Genomic DNA, 20,129 nt, shown 5'->3' with positions numbered 1-20,129 from the left:
TTTGTAGCAGTTTTTTATACAACACAAAACATATCCAAGTCTCACAAAATGTTTACAGATGCATAATGATTTTACATTATGATACAAAATGGGTTTTTTTTTTTTTTTTTAGCTTTAAATACTTTAAAAACTAAAATATTTCGTTTGATTTTCACACTTTACTCTGCATCTGATCTTATTTGTGGTATAAATCAGCCTTATTTTAGGTTAACAGCAGCCTTTTCTATAAACAATCAGTCAGTTTTTAATGTTTTTATATTAATCAAATAAAATATTGTTTGATTTTAGGAACTTAGTGTACATCCGATCTTATTTTGAATCATGAAATTATATTAAATAATTATCAGCATTGCAAAGTCTAAAAACAGTCTATGGATAATCTTTGTCAGTTTTTAATGTTTTTATCAAACAAACAAAAATTTGAATAAAGTTGTTTTGTTAGCAACTCTGTGTACAGATGATCTTATTTATTATCATAACATTATATTATTTATACATCATTAAATTGCATCATCTATATATAAGCACTTTATTGGCCAACCATTTGGCTAGAAATTGGCAACAGCCGCTGAAATAAAAAATAAAAAATGCATATCAGTTGACAACTATCTCAGACCATAAACTGAGACCCAGATTCATAAAGACTCTGGTGCATTTTAATGCATCTTTTCCCCCTTTTAATACATAGACTGAATAACATAACCCTCTGACCCATAAATACTAAACCAGACACAGTGATGTAATGAACGTTACACCATGACACAATTTCTAAAATACAAACAAATACAATTCGTTGTGTTTTGCATTCCAAAAAATGCAGAATAACAATCTAATTGACGGAATATTGATGATTCATGCAGTCAGCGAATGACACAACAAGCCAGGGGGGAAATCTTGCAGGGATGGATTTCTGAGGTCAGACTATTTCGCAGACATATGGGCGTCTCACTATGCATTTGGCTTGTTATGAAACGCCTGCAGTGTTCAGGTACAGTGCAGCTCACCCTTTCCCCCTCTATATCTCAATCACACACACACACACACACACTGTGGTTCACGTGACTCACAGAGCCTGGCCTGTAGTGCTGTGTAGTGGCTCTAAGTAGGCCGTTGTCTTGGAGACTGGCAGTATGGGATAGCGGCACTGTGCACAGAATGCTAACAACCAAAGCACCGCTTTCACACATGCTCTCAATGCAGTCGGCTTTCCATCTCCCACACCTGCTCTCTCGCTCTCTCTCTCATGTGGGCTCATATGTTTTATTCTTTCATGTGAACAGTCATGAACTCTAACAGTTCAGAATATATAACTAAAAATAAGTTATATAACTAACTATATTTTATAACTAAGATTAGAAAATAATATAAAATAACAAAAATATTAAAACAAATAAAATAACATTTTCGTGAGATAAACTCTTTCACTTTCATACAGTAAACTGCAAAAAGGGTTGTTAAATAAATTCTTGCTTGTTTATGCTAAAAACAAATGAAATAATCTGAAAATGGAATAAAACTTAGTCGGCATCATTTTATTAATATATTGGCATATATTATAAATATTTTATTATCATTTTATTATAATCGGCATAATTTTATTAATATTTTAAAATAAAATTAAAAAAATTAAAAAACAATAAGACTTTTTTTGAGGAGAATCAGGATTATTATAGTTGAGTAAATCCATTAATATCCAATATAATAATATATATATATATATATATATATATATATAATAAAATATTATTTATATATAAAATATTTATGTTTATATATTATATAAATTATATATAAATCTATATACAGTATATACATGAAAATATTTCTTAAATATATACAAGCATGTGTGTGTATTTATATATAGAAAATATTTATACACAGTGCACCCACATATATTATGTAAACACAAAATTTTATTTTGTATGTGATTTGACAGCCCTAATATACATATACACACACATATATATATATATATATATATATATATATATATATATACACACACACATACATACAGTATATATACATATGTGTGTGTGTGTGTGTGTGTATATGTGTGTGTATATATATATATATATATATATATATTTGTATATACATATATACACACACGTATATATATATATATATATATATATATATACATATATACACACACACACATAAATATATATATATATATATACACACATACATATATACACACACATACATATATATATATATATACACATACTTGCATACATACATATACAGTACATATACTTATATACTGTGTATATATATATAAATATATATATATTAAAATAGCAATGATACTAAAATAAAACAGAAATGTAACACCTAGCGGTTTGTGTTTTAAACAAGAAGAAACTACAATATTTGTGTATGGTGTACAATAATGGTGTATGAAATTAAAAAAAAAACATGATGTATTCTCTGAAAACAAGGCTGAAATTAGTGTGTAATTCTGTTTCTAAAGTAAATTAATTTTGTTTTAAGGATTTAAGAATTTGTTTTAAGTTGTAGCTCTAAAATAAGACAAAGGCACATCAAAAATACACATACAGGACCACTTTTTCACAGGGCCAATGATCTATTTCCCTCCAACACACGCTTCAACAGTTAAGATTCACCATCTAAACACACAGCTTTCTTGCAGATGTCACTTCAAATCCTCAGACGACCTCACAGACAAAAAGAGCATCTGACTGTGGCGAAATAACCAAGTCCAGACCCCAGCTTTAAGCAGACCCCAGAGCCCTATTTTGAGGAAACGATGGATGTGGCGATGGCAGAGGAGACGAGTGATAACACTTATTATCCAAACAGCGAAGCAGCCGAGAAATCTCACGCATCTGCTTAATTGTAGCTCTCTCTCTCGCGACTCAACCCAAGGCAATAGCCAGAGTTTTGCAAAATGCATTTTGAATGATTTTCATCGTCAAATTAGCGAGGCTTTGCATTATGAGGCATGTCACTCTCTAAAGCTTGGATGGTTTTAATGTTCCAGCTTACATAAAAAAAGAAAACCAGTCAAATTTGCTGATTTTTAAATGTGAAATTTGAAATCTTGTTGGCTCATGCTCAAGATTTCTGTGCCAACAGCTGCAAACACATGCATTCATTTCATAAAGTGTCCTGTTCCCAACCACAACAGGTGGTAGAGTATGACTTTCTATATAAGTAACACAACATGCTCACAGCTGGGAGGAGAAGTCTTTGAGGCTGCTGAAGTCTCTCAGTCACTGGGTCAGTGGGTCTACCACGGGAAACGTGCCAACATCCATATCCATTTTCAAGCTTGATCAACGACTACAGTCCCTCAACTCATGCTGAAAGCAAACGCTGCATGACTAAAATTTGGAAGCTTAACCTGTGCTGTTTTGTTGCACATATTGAATTTATGGAACAGAAATATATCAACTGTGAAATAATATGACCCTATTAATATTAGGGTTGGGTATCGGTTTGGTTTTATCCGATACCAGTACCTACTCTGTAATTTTTAAACGGTTCCGGTATCTAAATGGTTCTTGAAACGGTACTTAAGAAAATGAAACCGCACACACTTTGTCAAAAAATAATACCCCTTTATTTACAGGGTCAAACTGGACACAATATTAACTTACAATATAAATACAAGTAACATATGGTAATAATAAGTAAACTAATACTAGTTTAGATAGATAGTAAGTAATAGATTAATAGAGATTACTACCAGAGTAATCTAATATCGACACGGCTACAAGTTCCCGTGTTTTGTCTGCTTGAACTAGTCATGTAAGTTATCTAGTCATTTACTAGTTAAGCTCTTAGCCAGTTTGATATTTCGTTCCCACTGCGTCTTAGCTACGCAGCTTTGAGTAAACATTAGAGCCAAGCCGATATATCGGCAGGCCGATATTATCCTAGCCCATATCGGCAGGCCGATATTATCGGCCGATATTAGGCATTTTCCAAACTATCGGTATCGGCAGTTATAATGGCCGATAAATGAATATTTCAAAAATAAATTAAAAACGGATGAAACACGCTGCTTGGAGTTGTATAGTTTGTCCACCAGAGGGCACTCTACACCATCACTGTTGGTAACACTAGTTTATAACGCGCCACACATTCTGCAAACTGCTGATCCATCCAGATTCGGGCAGAGAGAACCAGTTATCCGGGAGTGAGATCCTCGGTGAAGTGTGTTCATGGTGAGTTGGTCACGAGACCAACTCAAAAATGCATTAAAATGCATTATCATATTATTTTAGTTAAAACTCATATATAACTACAAATAACTAATGTTAGGGAAATCTGTTAATGTTTTGTTACACGTTTCTGAAAAAAAAAATATCGGCCGATATACCGGAATATCGGATTTTAAAACCAACAAAAACGAGACGCTGCATTCGCTGCCAAACTCCTCGTGCTGCCGACAAGCTTCCTTTTTCGGCAGAGAAATCTGAGGAGCAGATGATGCGCGCGGTAATATAATATAATATAATGACGTGAGCGTCAAGCTACAGAAAATCGTTCTGTTAAATCGTAATTTTACACGTGAAATGCAGCCGTTATCTTTGGCATCTTCATTAATCCCCTCGCTATCAGACGTTCCGGGAGTCTCCCGCATATTGATAACGGCTCCCTGATGAAATGAGTTCAAATCTCCCGAAATCTAGAGCGAGCGAGCAAGTGCGAGACAGAAAAGACAGTGCATTAATAAACCGTTTAGAGAGAGAGAGAGGGAGAGAGCGAGAGACTTTGCGTGTGTGCGCCTCATGCCACTGACTCAGGCACCGAAATCAGGCACCGAAATTTTCATTCTTATTCGATCTGGTTACTACCGTTTACGTCAGAACCGGTTCCCTATTGGCACCGAGTTTCGGTACCCAACCCTAATTAATATGATATTTTAAAGGTTTCTCATTTTGTTTTGGAGTCTCCAACAATGCATCCAAGGTCAAAAAACACTTTAATTGTCTCATAATATACTTTCTCACAGAGTCTGAAGCGGTTTGATAAAGAACTAGGTCTCTCAAACTCCTCCTTTCCGAGAGCCAACTCTGCTCTGATTGGTCAGATGGCTCAGTCTTTTGTGATTGGTCTACCACTTACAGTACATGTCTGAAACAAAATGCTAATTACCTGAATTACAATTATCTGAATTTCAGCTCTGGATCTTGATGTTACGGAAGTGAAACTGGAATTGCTGACGACTTGTTTCGGAAGTTTGGATCTTAATTTGTTGTGCACTATGATGATCTTTAAAACTTTGCAGACCTTTCACATCCACAAACAGCCATATTATACACTGCATTAAAAAGGTGGTATACGAAAAAGCAAAATAGAGGCACTTTAAAACACTGGTCAGCCTTCAAAACATAAAGATAAAGGGCACCGCTTTACAAATGAGAGTATCCGACAGTATTATTACCATATTCATACATCGTGGTGTTTGCATGGTTGTCCACTATGCTAAAAAGGTTCAGTTTTTGGTTCAACTTATCGGCATTGGTTGATGGTTTCTTGCATCATTTTTTAAAAGTCTAACAGTCTTGTATTTGGATACTGGTAATCTTTATCAGTTTTTTTATCAAATAAAATAAAATTAAATTAAAAAAAAAAAATCACAAATAAATCAAGAATAATGGCAATACCATGCTCAAAAATTTTGTGTTTCAATTAAAGGCACTACATTGTCTGGTTCATTCGTGTTCATCATTATGTAATGTCAATCACTGTGATTCTCACCATTCTCAGCAAGTGGTGCCAACACCTCAAAGATCATCTCCTTCTTCTCATGTTCCACCTGCTTCCGGAAGAGCCGGACCAGCTCCTCGGCAATATTTGTAGAGGCGAACTGCTCCTTACTGGACTCTGTGTGAGGATCGGTCAAAAGAGATGTGTTAACTTTATCCAATACGTCCTATGAAATGAATGAAAGTGTGGATATGTAGTAGTTAGGCAATGTGACTGAATTGAATGGGTAACTCACCAAGCTCTGCCAAGTTGCCAAAGGCAATGAGACACATCTCTGTGAGCGCTGTGTTTTGAGAATGAACACCCAGCAGTCTGACCAATGTTGGGATCACACCCATGCTGATCAACTGGGCCTGCAGCGAGTCTAGAGCGAAGAGAGAACACATGAGATTTACTGTACTCTAGTTCATGCAGATTTGATCATATAAAAGCATTTCTACTGATAGTTAAAGTCCAGTATTCATCATTGTTCTGCTAATTACATTGCAAGAAAATTGATTATCCCCCATCATCATCATCATCATCATCATCATAATGAAAAATCTCAACTTGTTTGTCTGTCTTGCTTATGACAGTATACAATGGCAGCGATAGAGTATGTTCAGTCAAAATGTCACAGACAATAATGTGATTTTTACAATGAATTAAACCTTGATAACTTGCTATTAGCCAACGCTGTCAAATGTTTTTCTCAGTGTTGTTATTGTTAGTTAAAAAGTAAAATTATTGGACTGTTTACGCAACACGGTTTTAACTAAAAACTGAAAACGTTAGCGCTTTGGCCGTTCATTTACACAAAAACAATGTTTTGTGGGCCTGAAAATGCTAACTTTTGAAAACGGATTTCAAAGTGCAACTTTTTGAAAATGATACTATTATTGAATTTCTGAAACGGTGACGTCTTGCGCAAACATACCGTACGTCTAAAGGCGCATAGTTTCTTTACAAAGTGACATCGCCAACTACTGGCCTGGCATGAATAATACAGCGTTTTTATTCATTTTAGCTGACCCATGTGGACGGGAATTATTTTGAGTACATCTGTATGCGAAAAATGCAAAGGAAAAACGTTTTTTTTTTAAACGTTTTTAGATCATCGTTATCCTGTAAATGTACCCTTAAAATAACACTATTAAAAAACGTAATTGATATAAAGTTTAAATAAAATAAAACAGAAAAAAAATAAAAATATAAAAACTACATTAAATTTAAAAAAGTAACAACATTTTTTTTTATTGTACCCAAAACATTTTATTTTGATGTAACTCACTGTTATATTTACGCAAATTTACCAGTAATGTACATTTAAACTAAATTTTGAGCAGATTTTCCAATAATTATTATTTTGTTTTTAAAAATCATGGATTTTATGTACATGACTTGATTTCTTCAGCAAGCCTTTTTTTAAAAATAAGTTGCTTAAAAATAAATAAAGGCATGAAAATTAAAAGTTCACGAATATTTTCACACTTGTTATAAGTGATTTTTATCACAGTTTACATCCTGCAATTGTGTGTGTGTGTGTGTGTGTGTGTGTGTGTGTGTGTGTGTGTGTGTGTGAAGTTGTGGATTAAAAGAGCCCATTCACCAGATCAAAGTAATACCGGCAGTATGTAAAACGCAGCCACATTATATAACGCTCTGACATTTCATTTTTGTAGAGTGCTTTACTGAGACTAGCACAGAAAATATATAGTGTCGACCTGAATATGTGAACGATAAATCAAGACCACAGTGGAACAAAGGACTGCTAAGCCATCACCTTTCATGCACAAGCACAGGTCCTTCTCCCTGTACTCAATCAGACTTGTTCTCCAGCAGAAATATCGAAATGTCTTTAGAACAAATAAATCTACCTGCTTAACATTTTATGATCTATTTTAGAGAATACCTTTTATGCATGTATTTTGGCAGATATTTGAATTATTTGTAGTTAGGGCTGGGTATTGAGACAAATTTCACAATTCGATTCGATTTCGATTCACAAGCTTCCAATTCGATTCGATTTCGATTCGATTCAATATCGATTATTTTGGATATCAGTTACGTACAATAAATGGCAATTTTTCTCAAGGGAATCAAATCTCTTAAATGCCGTAAACTATGGTCTATATATATATAGTCTAGTTGTAGCCTATAGGCTTCATTAGCCTAATATGAAGGTAATAATTAACTGTTTTGTAGCTATACAAACACTTAAATGACACTTTTATTCATTTTTATAATAAGAAGATTATATGAAATATACACATTTAAATGGTGGCTGTCATACAAACTTGCCAGATTTATTCAAATATGCATTAAATATTGAAGAACACTAACGAGTGTGGACTAAACGATTTTATGTGGGTTTTCTAAGGTAAATATGACGATACATGACATTGATTACAAGCTGTTTAATTGACGTCTTTCCACGGTTGAGACGCAGATTGAGCGAATCAATGTGACATGATACGGATTTCAGATGCTCATTCATGTTTATTTCGCGTTGTGACTGGTATTATTAAGCCGGAAGAGAGATCAGCGCTGCTGCTTCTCTTGAGCTGCGCCAGAGCGATCTCACGCCACAGCGCCAAAACTCTATTTATGTTTTTGAATTTCTAAAGAAAATGGATGTGATTTGAAAATTGAGACTTTGTTTCATATCAATAGTAACAAAGGACAAAGATTATTGCGATTTGTTGGATGCGCGCAGCCGCGATACAATGTCTCATTCATTCAAATGAAACAGGATGACTAATCGATTCTTGAGATTTAAGAATCGACGTCGGTTCGTAAAAATGAGAATCGATTAATATCGAGAAATCGATATTTATTACCCAGCCCTATTTGTAGTGGCCGAGTGATATACCATCAAGGCAGATATTTTACATCTTTAAATTATTGGCTTAAGTTTTACTGTTTGACAGATAAGTGTCAGAAGTAGCTTTTATTTTGACAGCAGTTGGACTTCTATTTTGACAACGCCAAGAACGCCAAAGCCAGCAGGTTCGTTTGCACCATTCAATAATTACCGTAATTATGAGATTCTGACTTGTAAAAGCGTTCAACTTGTACCACGTGACCGCTGCGGATTCATTTTGGCATTGACAGCGTTACCATAGAAATACACAATTCTGAATCTCATGATTACGGTAATTAACTTTAAACGCTGTGCTGCATCCAGTTTGCTGTTTTCACATACATGTTATATGTGTACTGTATGTAAAATTAGCATTACCTTTTCTTTATTTAAAAAAATTACTTTCATCAGATTACCGAGTGCCCTGTTGGCTGCAGTGTTAAACGACTTCTTTATTTGTGAAATATAATTGAATGGATTATAGAATCAAGAAGCTGCTAAAGCATAAATCTGTTTATTATTTATTTTTGTTCATTTTTTCATATTGACTGATAATTATCTATAATTTAACAAATACGTAAAAAAAAAAAATCAAGCAATTGTTATGCATGTTAATTAAATTAAATTGTGTAATATCATATAGGCTTTCCGCAGTAGTTTCAATTTCGATATTTTTAGGGCAAACCATTCTTTTCTATCAGTCATATAATGGAGGTCTATGGTCACCACCTCAAAGAGCATGCACAGAGAAGTCTAAATTAAACATGACTTAAGGACTCGTAAATCTAAGTACACATTGATGGCCTAAGGCACGAAATGAGAAAACGAACAGTATTTATATAGTTTTTACCTCTTGTAACCACAGACACAATCCACCCGCGCCCTCAGATCACTTGGACGTGGCTGTAGTAAAAAGAGGTAAAAACGATATAAATACTGTTCGTTTTCTCACACAAACTGCTCGTTTCGTGTCTTAGGCCATCAATGTGTACTTACATTTACGAGTCATTAAATCATGTTTAATTTGGACTTCTCTGTGTATGCTTTTTGAGGTGGTGACCATAGATCTGCATTATATGACTGACAGACAAGAACGGTTGGACCTAAAAATATCAAAATTGAAACTACTGTGGAAACAAAGACACCTACATCTTGGATGCCCTTGAGGTAAGCTAAAACATACCAAAAAATTTATTTCAAAGTGAACTATCCCTTTAAAAGTAAGCCTTCAAGTTGTCGCTACAAAGATGTTTCAGTTTGTCTAGAAATGTCTCTGTGACACACCAAATGTGGGCGGCACCGGCACACAACTGATGCCATGGATTTGTCAGGAAGCAGATGTTGATCAGTAAGTTCAATGAAGCAAAGATGAACTGGCAGCTGAGACAGCAGAGCAGTGTTAAGAAGACAGTCCAGGCAGAGGAAAAGATCCGCAGTTGAAAAAGGAGAAAAATATTATGGAGTATGAGTTGGAAAAAGAGTATAAGGCACTTTAAAACATTTATAAAACAGTCATCACATTTAACAAACAGCTGACAGTCCGAAATGCTTCTTCCCTCCTATACAATTTCCAGTTATTCGCTTTATCCACCACAGAAGCTTTGCTGGTCTGAGCAAGAGGAATATTTAAGCAACATCTATTGGGTGAATGTATCAAATGAGAAACACAACATAACAAGCCTTGGCAGTACTGGACGCAAGCCAGAAATCATTGAAGAACTCTTGCCAGAAGAAATCGAAGCCCAAATCACATCAGAGAAATGTCAACCAGGGACCTGCAGAGCTCACGAGTCACGTTTCCTAAAAGAACTATGAAGAGATTTAAAAGAGATGAGATGATTAAAACTGAGAGTGTACAAACAGCGAAATTCAGCCATCACAGACTCGATTAAACAGAAGAACTGCATAACTAGTGACTCCGCATATATTCTTTTCAATATAAACAATACAAAAACGCATGCAATTAAAAGTATGATGCTGATTGGTCAACTCAATACATGCTAAAATAGATTATATACAAATTCAACAAATACAAATAGATGTCGTAACTGTTTTATAAAAGCAAAAAACTGTCACGGACAGTTAAAGTGCTTTAACTTCTGAGAGTATATCAAAAATATATAGCACAGCCTCCTGGTCGTACATTTCAATAGGTAATATGCCTTGTGAAAAAGAAGTGCTCTTAAAGGGATAGTTCTCCCAAAATTAATTAATTATTCACACTCATGTCGTTCCAAACCCATAAGACTTTTGTTAATTTTTTGGAAAACAATCACTTTTTTTTAATGAAATATGAGATCTTTCTGTCCCTCCATTGACAGCTAAGCAACTACCAATTTGATGCTTCAAAAAGTTTGTAAAGAGATCGTAAAACTAATCAATATGAATTGAGTGGTTTAGTCCAAATTTTCTGAAGAGACTCGATCGCTTTATATGAACAACATATTAAATTTAGCCTTTTATTCACATTTAAACATTGATCAGCAATCATAAACAGAAGCTCAAACGTGCTGCGTAACACAAGAATGAACCGACACGACATGTTTGACGTTTGAAACGACATGAGGGTGAGTAACTAATGACAGAATATTCATTTTTGGATGAACTAACCCCATATTCTTTTAAAGTAAATTATTTGTGTAATAATTCCTCTTTTAAAAGTATGCTGAAGCGCACTTCTTTTTCACAAGGGTATAAAAAGAGGGACATTGCAGTTCAGTGAGTATTTTTGGTTACAGCTATGCAAGACAAGTGTAATGTCTGACCAGGCATGTAAAGTCTTTTCCCATGTGGAAAAAAAAAAGCTTATGTGATCAGATGAGTCATTTATCTTGGTGGTGGCTTAGTAAATATGATGACAGGCTTTAAGTTAGAACAGATAGACTTTGCCAGGAAACGCAATCTGTTACAAGACAACATTTGAGTGAAACAGAGATGAGAGAAAGAAAAAGGCCGTGGTTCAAAACAGCATGAGTGTGATATCAGCGATAATAAACAGCCCGCTGGGTGTTCTCTTCCATTAAAGTCATATCTGACCATTTATTTTCATCAGGACACCGAAAACGAAAATGCCTGAGCTAAATTTGTTGATTTGCACTAGCCTCTGGATGCGAGGTGTAATAGATCGAAAAAAAAGCTTTTACCATTTCAAGCTTTTTGCTGGCAAGCAGGGATGAAGGGAGCGGCGCTTGGCCTGTCCATCAATTATTCAAGGACATCAAGTCACAGAGATGTAAATACACTGCCTGCATTCCCTTAAATATTTCAACAATGCACTGCATTGCTGCAAAACACAAGGCCAGAGCCTTATGTAACCTCCTGGGCATTTTACAACTGATACAGACACACAAAACTGTACAATGTGTTTACTTGCGTCCCAATAATGCATCCCGCTGAACTTTTCTTCTAAAGGTGAAGCATGCCATTTTTTTCAATGTTAAAATGCAGAGCGAATCAAAACATTGCTTGTTTGTTTAAGCAGTCCAAACTTAGTGAAAGCTATTTCCATTCATATCAATGGCAGTTGCTCGGCTGGCGCATTTAGCATTATTAAAGAGAAAACTGCTGCCTTCTCTTATCAAGGGGACTGATTGTTGATGAAACCACAAGAACGTGCCAATGAAATGTTTGAATTTTTATGCATAGAGAATTTCATAATAATTATATTTGTATAATAATTATATTATTTTTTCTGTTGTTTTTATTATTTTTATTTTTTGTCAGAAAACACAGCTACTTTTAAAAAAATAAAGTCAAGTTTTTAAATTAAAAATATATTTCTGAATAAACAATTTTTTAAAGAAATAATATTAAATTTCATTTTTACAGTAGTAGCAAAAATTGATGTGGTTCAGAATTGGTAAAATGTGCTTGGAAAACAATATATGATCAGAATATCGACTTGCATCATAATTATGCACACACTGTATTTTTTCCCAAATAAATACCTCCTAAAACAAGTTTATTTAACTTTTCCTTTATATTTAAAAGTATTTTAAATATTTTCATAATTAAACTGAACTTATAAGGTCACAAACAATATATATATATATATATATATATATATATATATGAAGAGCTCTTTTCCAAAACGCTATAAATCCATTTCAATAGTTTTCAGGAAAACTACATTTTTTACCTAGACCCACACATTTTGTGAATATTCAAATTATCCTGTTTAAATGTTTTATTGGTTCAGTCTGAACATTTTGAACAATAATTATTAAATCAAACAACAATATTGTTAATGATAATTTAAAAGTTAATTTTATTTTTTCCCAAAACGCTATAAATCGAAATAAACCTCAAACAAATAGTACCAATTTCAACATATGCATGAAAAAAACAAATTATTAATACCAATTTCAACATATGCATGAAAAAAACGAATTATTAAAAATGATCAATATATGATAACGATATTCAAAAAAGGGATGGGCACCCCACCAGCACATGCACACACACACAGGCTACATAACATGTGAGCAAAGCGGAGCAGCATGACGCTTAAATATAAGTTAAAAAAAAAACAAAACAAAAAAAATAAACATTTCACATTTGTTTTTAATAATATTACATTACTTATTTTTATTATTTCATCTATGTTGAGTAGGCTATGAAAAGGGAACCGCATGAGATGAGTAAGATAGGATCAAAATTCAAAAGCTGCCCAATATCGGAAAATATTTGGAGTGCGTCAGACATGATTTTGACCACTTATTAAGTTTTGTTTTGTAGAAAGCTTGTAAATTTCGTTTCATATAAATTGTATCTTCATTTTAATAAATGTTTCATCGACAAATTGACTGGATTAATACATTAGAAGTAAATATCAGACAATATAATCAGGACACAGAGGCGCGCAGGTGAACCGGAGCGCGTCTCATAATATGAACCGAAACACCGCGATGCTTGCCTCACACAGGCCTGAGAACTAAGCTACAGAAAGCTTTAAATATCTACTTTTAAACAAAACAATTAAAAACTAAAATAAATTGGCAACTCTCTGCGTATGTAGGCTAATTCGAAGTATGCGTTTCTCTATGCGCGTTCACTGCGAAGATGGCGAGTAAGCATCATCAACTTTATCTTTGTTGCTGACACTGACAGAAAACACTAGTTTATTAATAAACAATTCAAATGTTTCATGCATAATCATTACTTTTGCCGGTTCTTTGTGGCAAGCTTTATGCATACGTTGAGATGCGGAATATGCAATTAAAAACGCTCATATGGTTTCTCTCCCATTTAATTAAATCAATATGTGATTACTGATAATACAAATGGCTTAAATGATCTACTACTAGTCGACTAGAAAACTAGGACTCATTTTGAGGAATGAATGAACATAATAAACCTCTGTTCAGAGTGCCGCCGTGCTGGATTGTGTAGAGCGCTCACTGAATTTGAGGATTTATCGTGTTTAGGCTAAAAACAGGGCTGGCGCTTATCGTGGTTTGGAAAGAAACTGTATCTTGCAGTACATTTTAAACAAGGAAATATAGCGATTCGGCATGAAACGTTGATAGAGCAGTGAAAGGGTTCTGTCCGCAGCAGAATGACACGACAAACTCATTTTTTTTAAAAATGTCGTTTAACGCGTTTTGGAAAAGAGCTCTTCATATATATATATATATATATATATATATATATATATATATATATCCCCTCAGAACATCACTTTTAGCCCATACTGTATTTTTGCATTAAGTCTATGTACGGAAAGTGGCAAAATTAGACCTTATTTATTAGCGATGGTGAATAAAAAATTTGAGATAGCTACTAAACATTAACACCACCACCAACAGCAGCAAAGGACATCGAAGCTAGTCACCGATCAAAGCAGCGAAATGTAGCCATTTAGCAAACCAATCATGTCAAATCAGTGAAAGACATTAGATTCAGAATAAATAAGAGAAGTGAAACAGGCTTTCTTAGAGTGGTCCCCTACAGATATTACCATTAATGTTCAACCGTGAGGTATAACTAAGTCAAAAAAATCAAATGTGCATGCCTATTTTATAGAGACGTAAAGTTGTCATATCAATGTAGAACTGATTAACATGCGAATCATTAAGTGAACATCTCAGACTATACCAATAAGGGACCATTCAAAAAATATCGCCTTCTTGGTTTGGGGGGGTCGGTCATTTACCATTATCATTGCTATAGTTCATCAGCATGCCACAAAAGACAGTCAAGAGCTTCCCGGTGGCCGGGTCAGTGCTTTGGGCCAGAGACTTAATGTGCTCGGCAACTATCTGAGCACCACCCGCTGCGTCAACTGCACTTCTGCCCTCATCTGCAAAACAAAGAGGTCACATAAAAAAAGAAATAAACAATAAAAAAGGCAACAAATGACATAAAGAAACAGCAACCTGAAACACAATGACAGAGAAGAGGGCGTTAAAGGAATAGTTCATGTCATCCCGAACTATTCAAATGATTCAGAATCACAGAATTTCCCTTTTTGGGTGAACGATTCCTTTAATGGAGAGACAGAATGGGATCCATGGATGCCTCCGTATGGAATGTAATATGACAACTGATAATGTTTCTTGGAGAACACAAGAAAATGACAACTTTGACGTAAAAGAACCGCAAATGAGATCAAAAAGTGTCTGCGGAAATTACACCAGCACAGGATTTGTTTAAAGCTGTGAAGTTGAGTCGCAGACATGACTAAAGGCAAACCAGAGTCCAGAGACCAGAAGTGCAGAAGAAGCACAGCAAAATCCAGACTTCAACACTCTCACTAACAGAGGAAGGTGTTAAAAGATCCACAGAGACACCGAGGTTCAGCGGAGTTGAAAGTAGCCATTATTTTTTCCTACTATGGAAGTCAATGGGTGCCGTCAACTGTCTGGTTCCTAACATTCTCAAGAGGTCCTCGCTGCAGTCTGTAGCACGATGACGTAGCTGGACGGTCCAATACGTGTTGGACCCTGTAACGCGTGCATGCGCACTAGTCAAGTCAAGTCATCTTGATTTATATATCGCTTTTAACAATTTAGATTGTTTCAAAGCAGCTTTAATTTAATGTAACAGATTGTTTTTGCTTTATAGCGGTTCATGAATAATGTTATTTTACAGCTAGTTAGTTTTGATTCTGTCGAAATGATAATTTGTTATTAAATTGGATGACACCGTTCTCTCTAAACAGACTTTAAACGCGATCCTGTGATAAACGCTGATGGCACATGCACATTAAGAATTCATAGGCCTAGTTAGTGTAGAGAGTTGGTGAACAATCGTTGATCTTCCAAGAATACATTTAAATATGGTCACGAGCGAAGCTCTTATTTTCAGAGCTTTCAGAATAAAACTTTTTTTTAAATAATTGCGACTTTTTCCTTACAATTGCGAGTATACTTTTCGCAGACTTTATTTCTCAAAATTGTGAGATATAAAGTCAGAATTGCGTGAAATAAAGCCAATCGCATGTTATAAAGACATAATTGCTTGAAATAAAGCCTCAATCGCATGTTATAAAGACAGAATTAGGTGAAATAAAGCCTCAATCGCATGTTATAAAGACATAATGAAATAAACTAAAGCCTCAATCGCATGTTATAAAGACCGAATTAGGTGAAATAAAGCCTCAATCGCATGCTAAAGACAGAATTGGGTGAAATAAAGCCTCAATCGCATGTTATAAAAGACATAATTGCTTGAAATAGCCTAAGCCTCAATCGCATGTTATAAAGACAGAATTAGGTGAAATAAAGCCTCAATCGCATCTTATAAAGACAGAATTGTCAAATAAAACCTTAATCGCATGTTATAGAGAAATAATTAGGTGAAAGAAAGCCTCAAACGCATGTTATAAGGACAGAATTAGGTGAAATAAAGCCTCAATCGCTTGTTATAAAGACAGAATTGCCTGAAATAAAGTCGCAATTGTGTGCTATAAAGTCAGAATTCTGACCTTTTTTCTCGCAATTCTGAATGTATAACATAAATGCGAGATTATTATTACAAGATTTATTTTCCCCATGCTGTTATTATTTTAGCATTTTCCTTACTTATTCATCAATAATTACTTATAATTATTTAACAGAATTATACTACACAGTTTGAACATCATCTCAGTACAATATTGAGCTTACATATCACTTAAAACCAATGCATTCGAATTATAATCAGAGATCGGCACTGCGCATGCGTAAATGACGTCACCAAAACACACATCCATCCACTACGTATTGGACCATCCAGCTACGTCATCGTGCTACAGGCTGCAGCGAGGGGTGTCTCAACATTCTTCAAAATATCTTCTTTTGCGTTCAACAGAAGAAAGAAACTCGTACAGGTTTAGAACAACTTGAGGATGAGTTGACAAACACTGACGAAATTGACTTTACAGGGACTTTAAGTGTATTTGTCTGTCTCCTCTCCCAGTTTTCTGTGTTTCTTGGGATAATCTTTTTTCTGGACAGAATTAAAATTTTTGGGTGAACTATCCCTGTAATGACCTACTTTACAACACCATTTGACTACATACAGTAAAAATGATTTATGAATCACAAATCTGCAGTTCAATCCTATATACAGTACGTACACCCCATATTTAGTCATACTTTTCACAGAAGTAAAATACTGTCCTATACACCAGTGATTTATATTCATGCAATCATTTATAGCTAGGTTTTCCAGTAAACGCTGTGAACAGATGACCGTATTTGTGTGTCAGATATGTGAGTCAGCTCAGTTGGTATGAACAATATTTCAGGTTTGTTTACACTGGTGCTTGCCCACGCAAAGTCTACGACGACTGCCTACTATCACACACTTCAGGAAGAGAGATAAAAAAGGGTGAGAAAGTGATTTAAATGCAACAAAACGAAGCAAAAGAACAGAATACGGAAAACAAACCCGTCGAAAGATTTCCAAATGGCGTATAATATTGGTTTTGGGATGCGGTGTGGGGAAAAAGATACTACTGAGTGGGGTTTGCAAGTCAATGAAGTCCTTGAGTGAAATGCATGACTGTCTGTTGACATGTGTCATCTTTATCAAAGGGTCAGGGTCATCGGGGATCAAGATCAGCTGCTCCGTCAATCATCTTCACCATTAAAACCATCTGTGTCCATTTGCCAAGGGCTCTTAATGCAATCTCATGTTTGTCTTTTTATTAGTAACCATATAAATAATCGGAAAGGTAACCGTTATTATAACTTAATCTTTACTAAATTGCTAGTAATTCATATTAAATCATTTTTAATTAGAGAACATTTGCAGTTTAACTAGCTTTATCTCTATAAATGTACAATATCATAGACTAAGCAAGTTTCCCAATCTTTTTGTGTTATTTAACCCCACAGACATCACTTTTATCATCACTTAGGTGGAAATGTTTTATTTTACCTCATATTCTACTAAATTTCATTTAATCATAATTACAACTACACGATTCATCGTTAAAAGACTGCGACCTCCTTCCTATGCCTATAAACATTAGGTATGAAACAGCTTCACAGTCACACACAGTATCATTATTTCTGTCTGACAAATTTTCATATCACAGACGTACTGGGATAAATGTTTATAGTTCAGATTTAAAAACTGATGTCTACGAAACCTTCCTCTTCACAAATCACCTTTTGAAAGTAACTTGGAGCATCAAATAACGATTGTATCAATTACATAGACAAGTAACTGTTAAAAAAAATGTATTTGTTATTGAATCATTCATTCAAGATGTTCATTCAAAAACACTGATTCATCCAGTAATGAAACTAGAAGTATTTACGTGTGAGTCACTGAATCATTCATTCAAGAGGTTCATTCAAAAACACTGATTCATCCAGTAATGAAACAAGTATATATGAGTGAGTCACTGAATCATTCATTCATCAATCGTTCATTCAAAAACACAGATTCATCCAGTAATGAAACAAGAAGTATTTATGAGTGAGTCACTAAATCATTCATTCAAGATGTTCATTCAAAAACACTGATTCATCCAGTAATGAAACAAGAAGTATTTATGAGTGAATCACTAAATCATTCATTCAAGATGTTCATTCAAAAACACTGATTCATCCAGTAATGAAACAAGAAGTATTTATGAGTGAGTCACTAAATCATTCATTCAAGATGTTCATTCAAAAACACAGATTCATCCAGTAATGAAACTAGAAGTATTTACTTGTGAGTCACTGAATCATTCATTCAAGAGGTTCATTCAAAAACACTGATTCATCCAGTTATTAAACAAGTATATATGAGTGAGTCACTGAATCATTCATTCATCAATCGTTCATTCAAAAACACAGATTCATCCAGTAATGAAACAAGAAGTATTTATGAGTGAGTCACTAAATCATTCATTCAAGATGTTCATTCAAAAACACAGATTCATCCAGTAATGAAACAAGAAGTATTTATGAGTGAGTCACTAAATAATTCATTCAAGATGTTCATTCAAAAACACTGATTCATCCAGTAATGAAACAAGAAGTATTTATGAGTGAGTCACTAAATCATTAATTCAAGATGTTCATTCAAAAACACTGATTCATCCAGTAATGAAACAAGAAGTATTTATGAATATATTATTCAATATTAGCTATTAAAGTATACATCGATCTGCACTTCGGATTCTGACGGTAAATATAGATTATCAGTGTATGTTTGAAACACTCATTTTAACATACAACGATTTGGGACGTAGTTCTATTTTCAAATACTATTTAGGACGGATAGTAATGTGAATTAGGACACACTGTATGATTTACTACTTGCTGATTGGTTACAGGTGGTGTTAGGGGAGGGACATTATCATTCTAGAGAGCATTTGATTGGAGTGCAGGATGAGTCAAGCAATATTTTCAGACTGTACTGTACTTGAAATGTATTTACCAGCTAAAAGGGAATTTGTCAGTTCAGAGGTACAGTATAATTCCACAAAGTAAAACTCTTTCATCCAACTGTTTTTTTTTTTATTAAGATATGATTTATAGGTTTAAGTGCCTCACGGATGGAAATAACTGGATTTAGTCAATAAATCTGCAGAAAAATGACTGCTTCCTCATGTTTTCATCTGTCAAAATCACCAGACTCAGCTGTGATCCTGAGAGCTGCTCGACAGACACCCTCAAACACACTCTTGGGAACAGTATTCTTCCAGTTTTTCATCCAGACAAAGCTCTTTTCCTTTCCCTAAACTCTATAAGTCCCAAAGGTGTAGGACTTCTACACATACAGGTCAATAAGGTTCACACTACTGTACTGTTACGATTACAAAGCAAGCAAAAGGAGCAAGGCACATTAAAGCCATAAGTCATACTGTCCACTCTCCCTACAACAAAGAGCAAAAGTTGACATTAAGTTAGCTTTAAAGGGTTAGTTCACCCCAAAATGAAAATTCTGTCAGTAATTACTCACCCTCATGTTGTTCCAACCCCATAAGACTTCATCTTCGGAACAGAAATTAAGATATTTTTGATTAAATCTGAGAGCTGGATCCCTCCTCCATAGGCTCCTTAAGGGATCAAAATTGGCCGGCCCAAAATTTTTTTAAAGACATTGTTAA

At 34.5% G+C, this 20,129-nt stretch overlaps 2 protein-coding genes across 4 annotated transcripts in view; one reads left to right on the top strand and one right to left on the bottom strand.

The window, feature by feature from the left end:
• Positions 1–20,129, bottom strand: part of rap1gds1 (RAP1, GTP-GDP dissociation stimulator 1) — a 47,326-nt gene that overhangs the window by 15,796 nt on the left and 11,401 nt on the right. For 2 of the 3 annotated variants that reach the window (XM_039669743.2, XM_039669744.2), the window contains exons 5-7: positions 14,748–14,894; positions 5,987–6,115; positions 5,743–5,868 (exon numbers count right to left, since the gene is read on the bottom strand). In XM_039669743.2, the coding sequence (XP_039525677.2) occupies positions 5,743–5,868; positions 5,987–6,115; positions 14,748–14,894 (402 nt within the window). The remainder of the gene's footprint in view (positions 1–5,742; positions 5,869–5,986; positions 6,116–14,747; positions 14,895–20,129) is intronic. The other variant, XM_039669745.2, reaches the window with a different exon arrangement.
• The window catches only part of slc1a1 (solute carrier family 1 member 1), a 46,634-nt gene continuing 36,247 nt past the window's right edge, over positions 9,743–20,129 (top strand). Inside the window, exon 1 of the mRNA XM_089120961.1 lies at positions 9,743–9,760. The gene's annotated coding sequence lies outside the window, so the exon portion shown is untranslated. The remainder of the gene's footprint in view (positions 9,761–20,129) is intronic.

This window comes from Pimephales promelas, chromosome 1, assembly GCF_988280905.1.
Source record: "Pimephales promelas chromosome 1, fPimPro1.hap1.1, whole genome shotgun sequence".
NCBI lineage: Eukaryota > Metazoa > Chordata > Actinopteri > Cypriniformes > Leuciscidae > Pimephales > Pimephales promelas.
The sequence above is the reverse complement of the archived record's forward strand: the minus strand, read 5'-3'. Positions and strand labels throughout refer to the sequence as shown.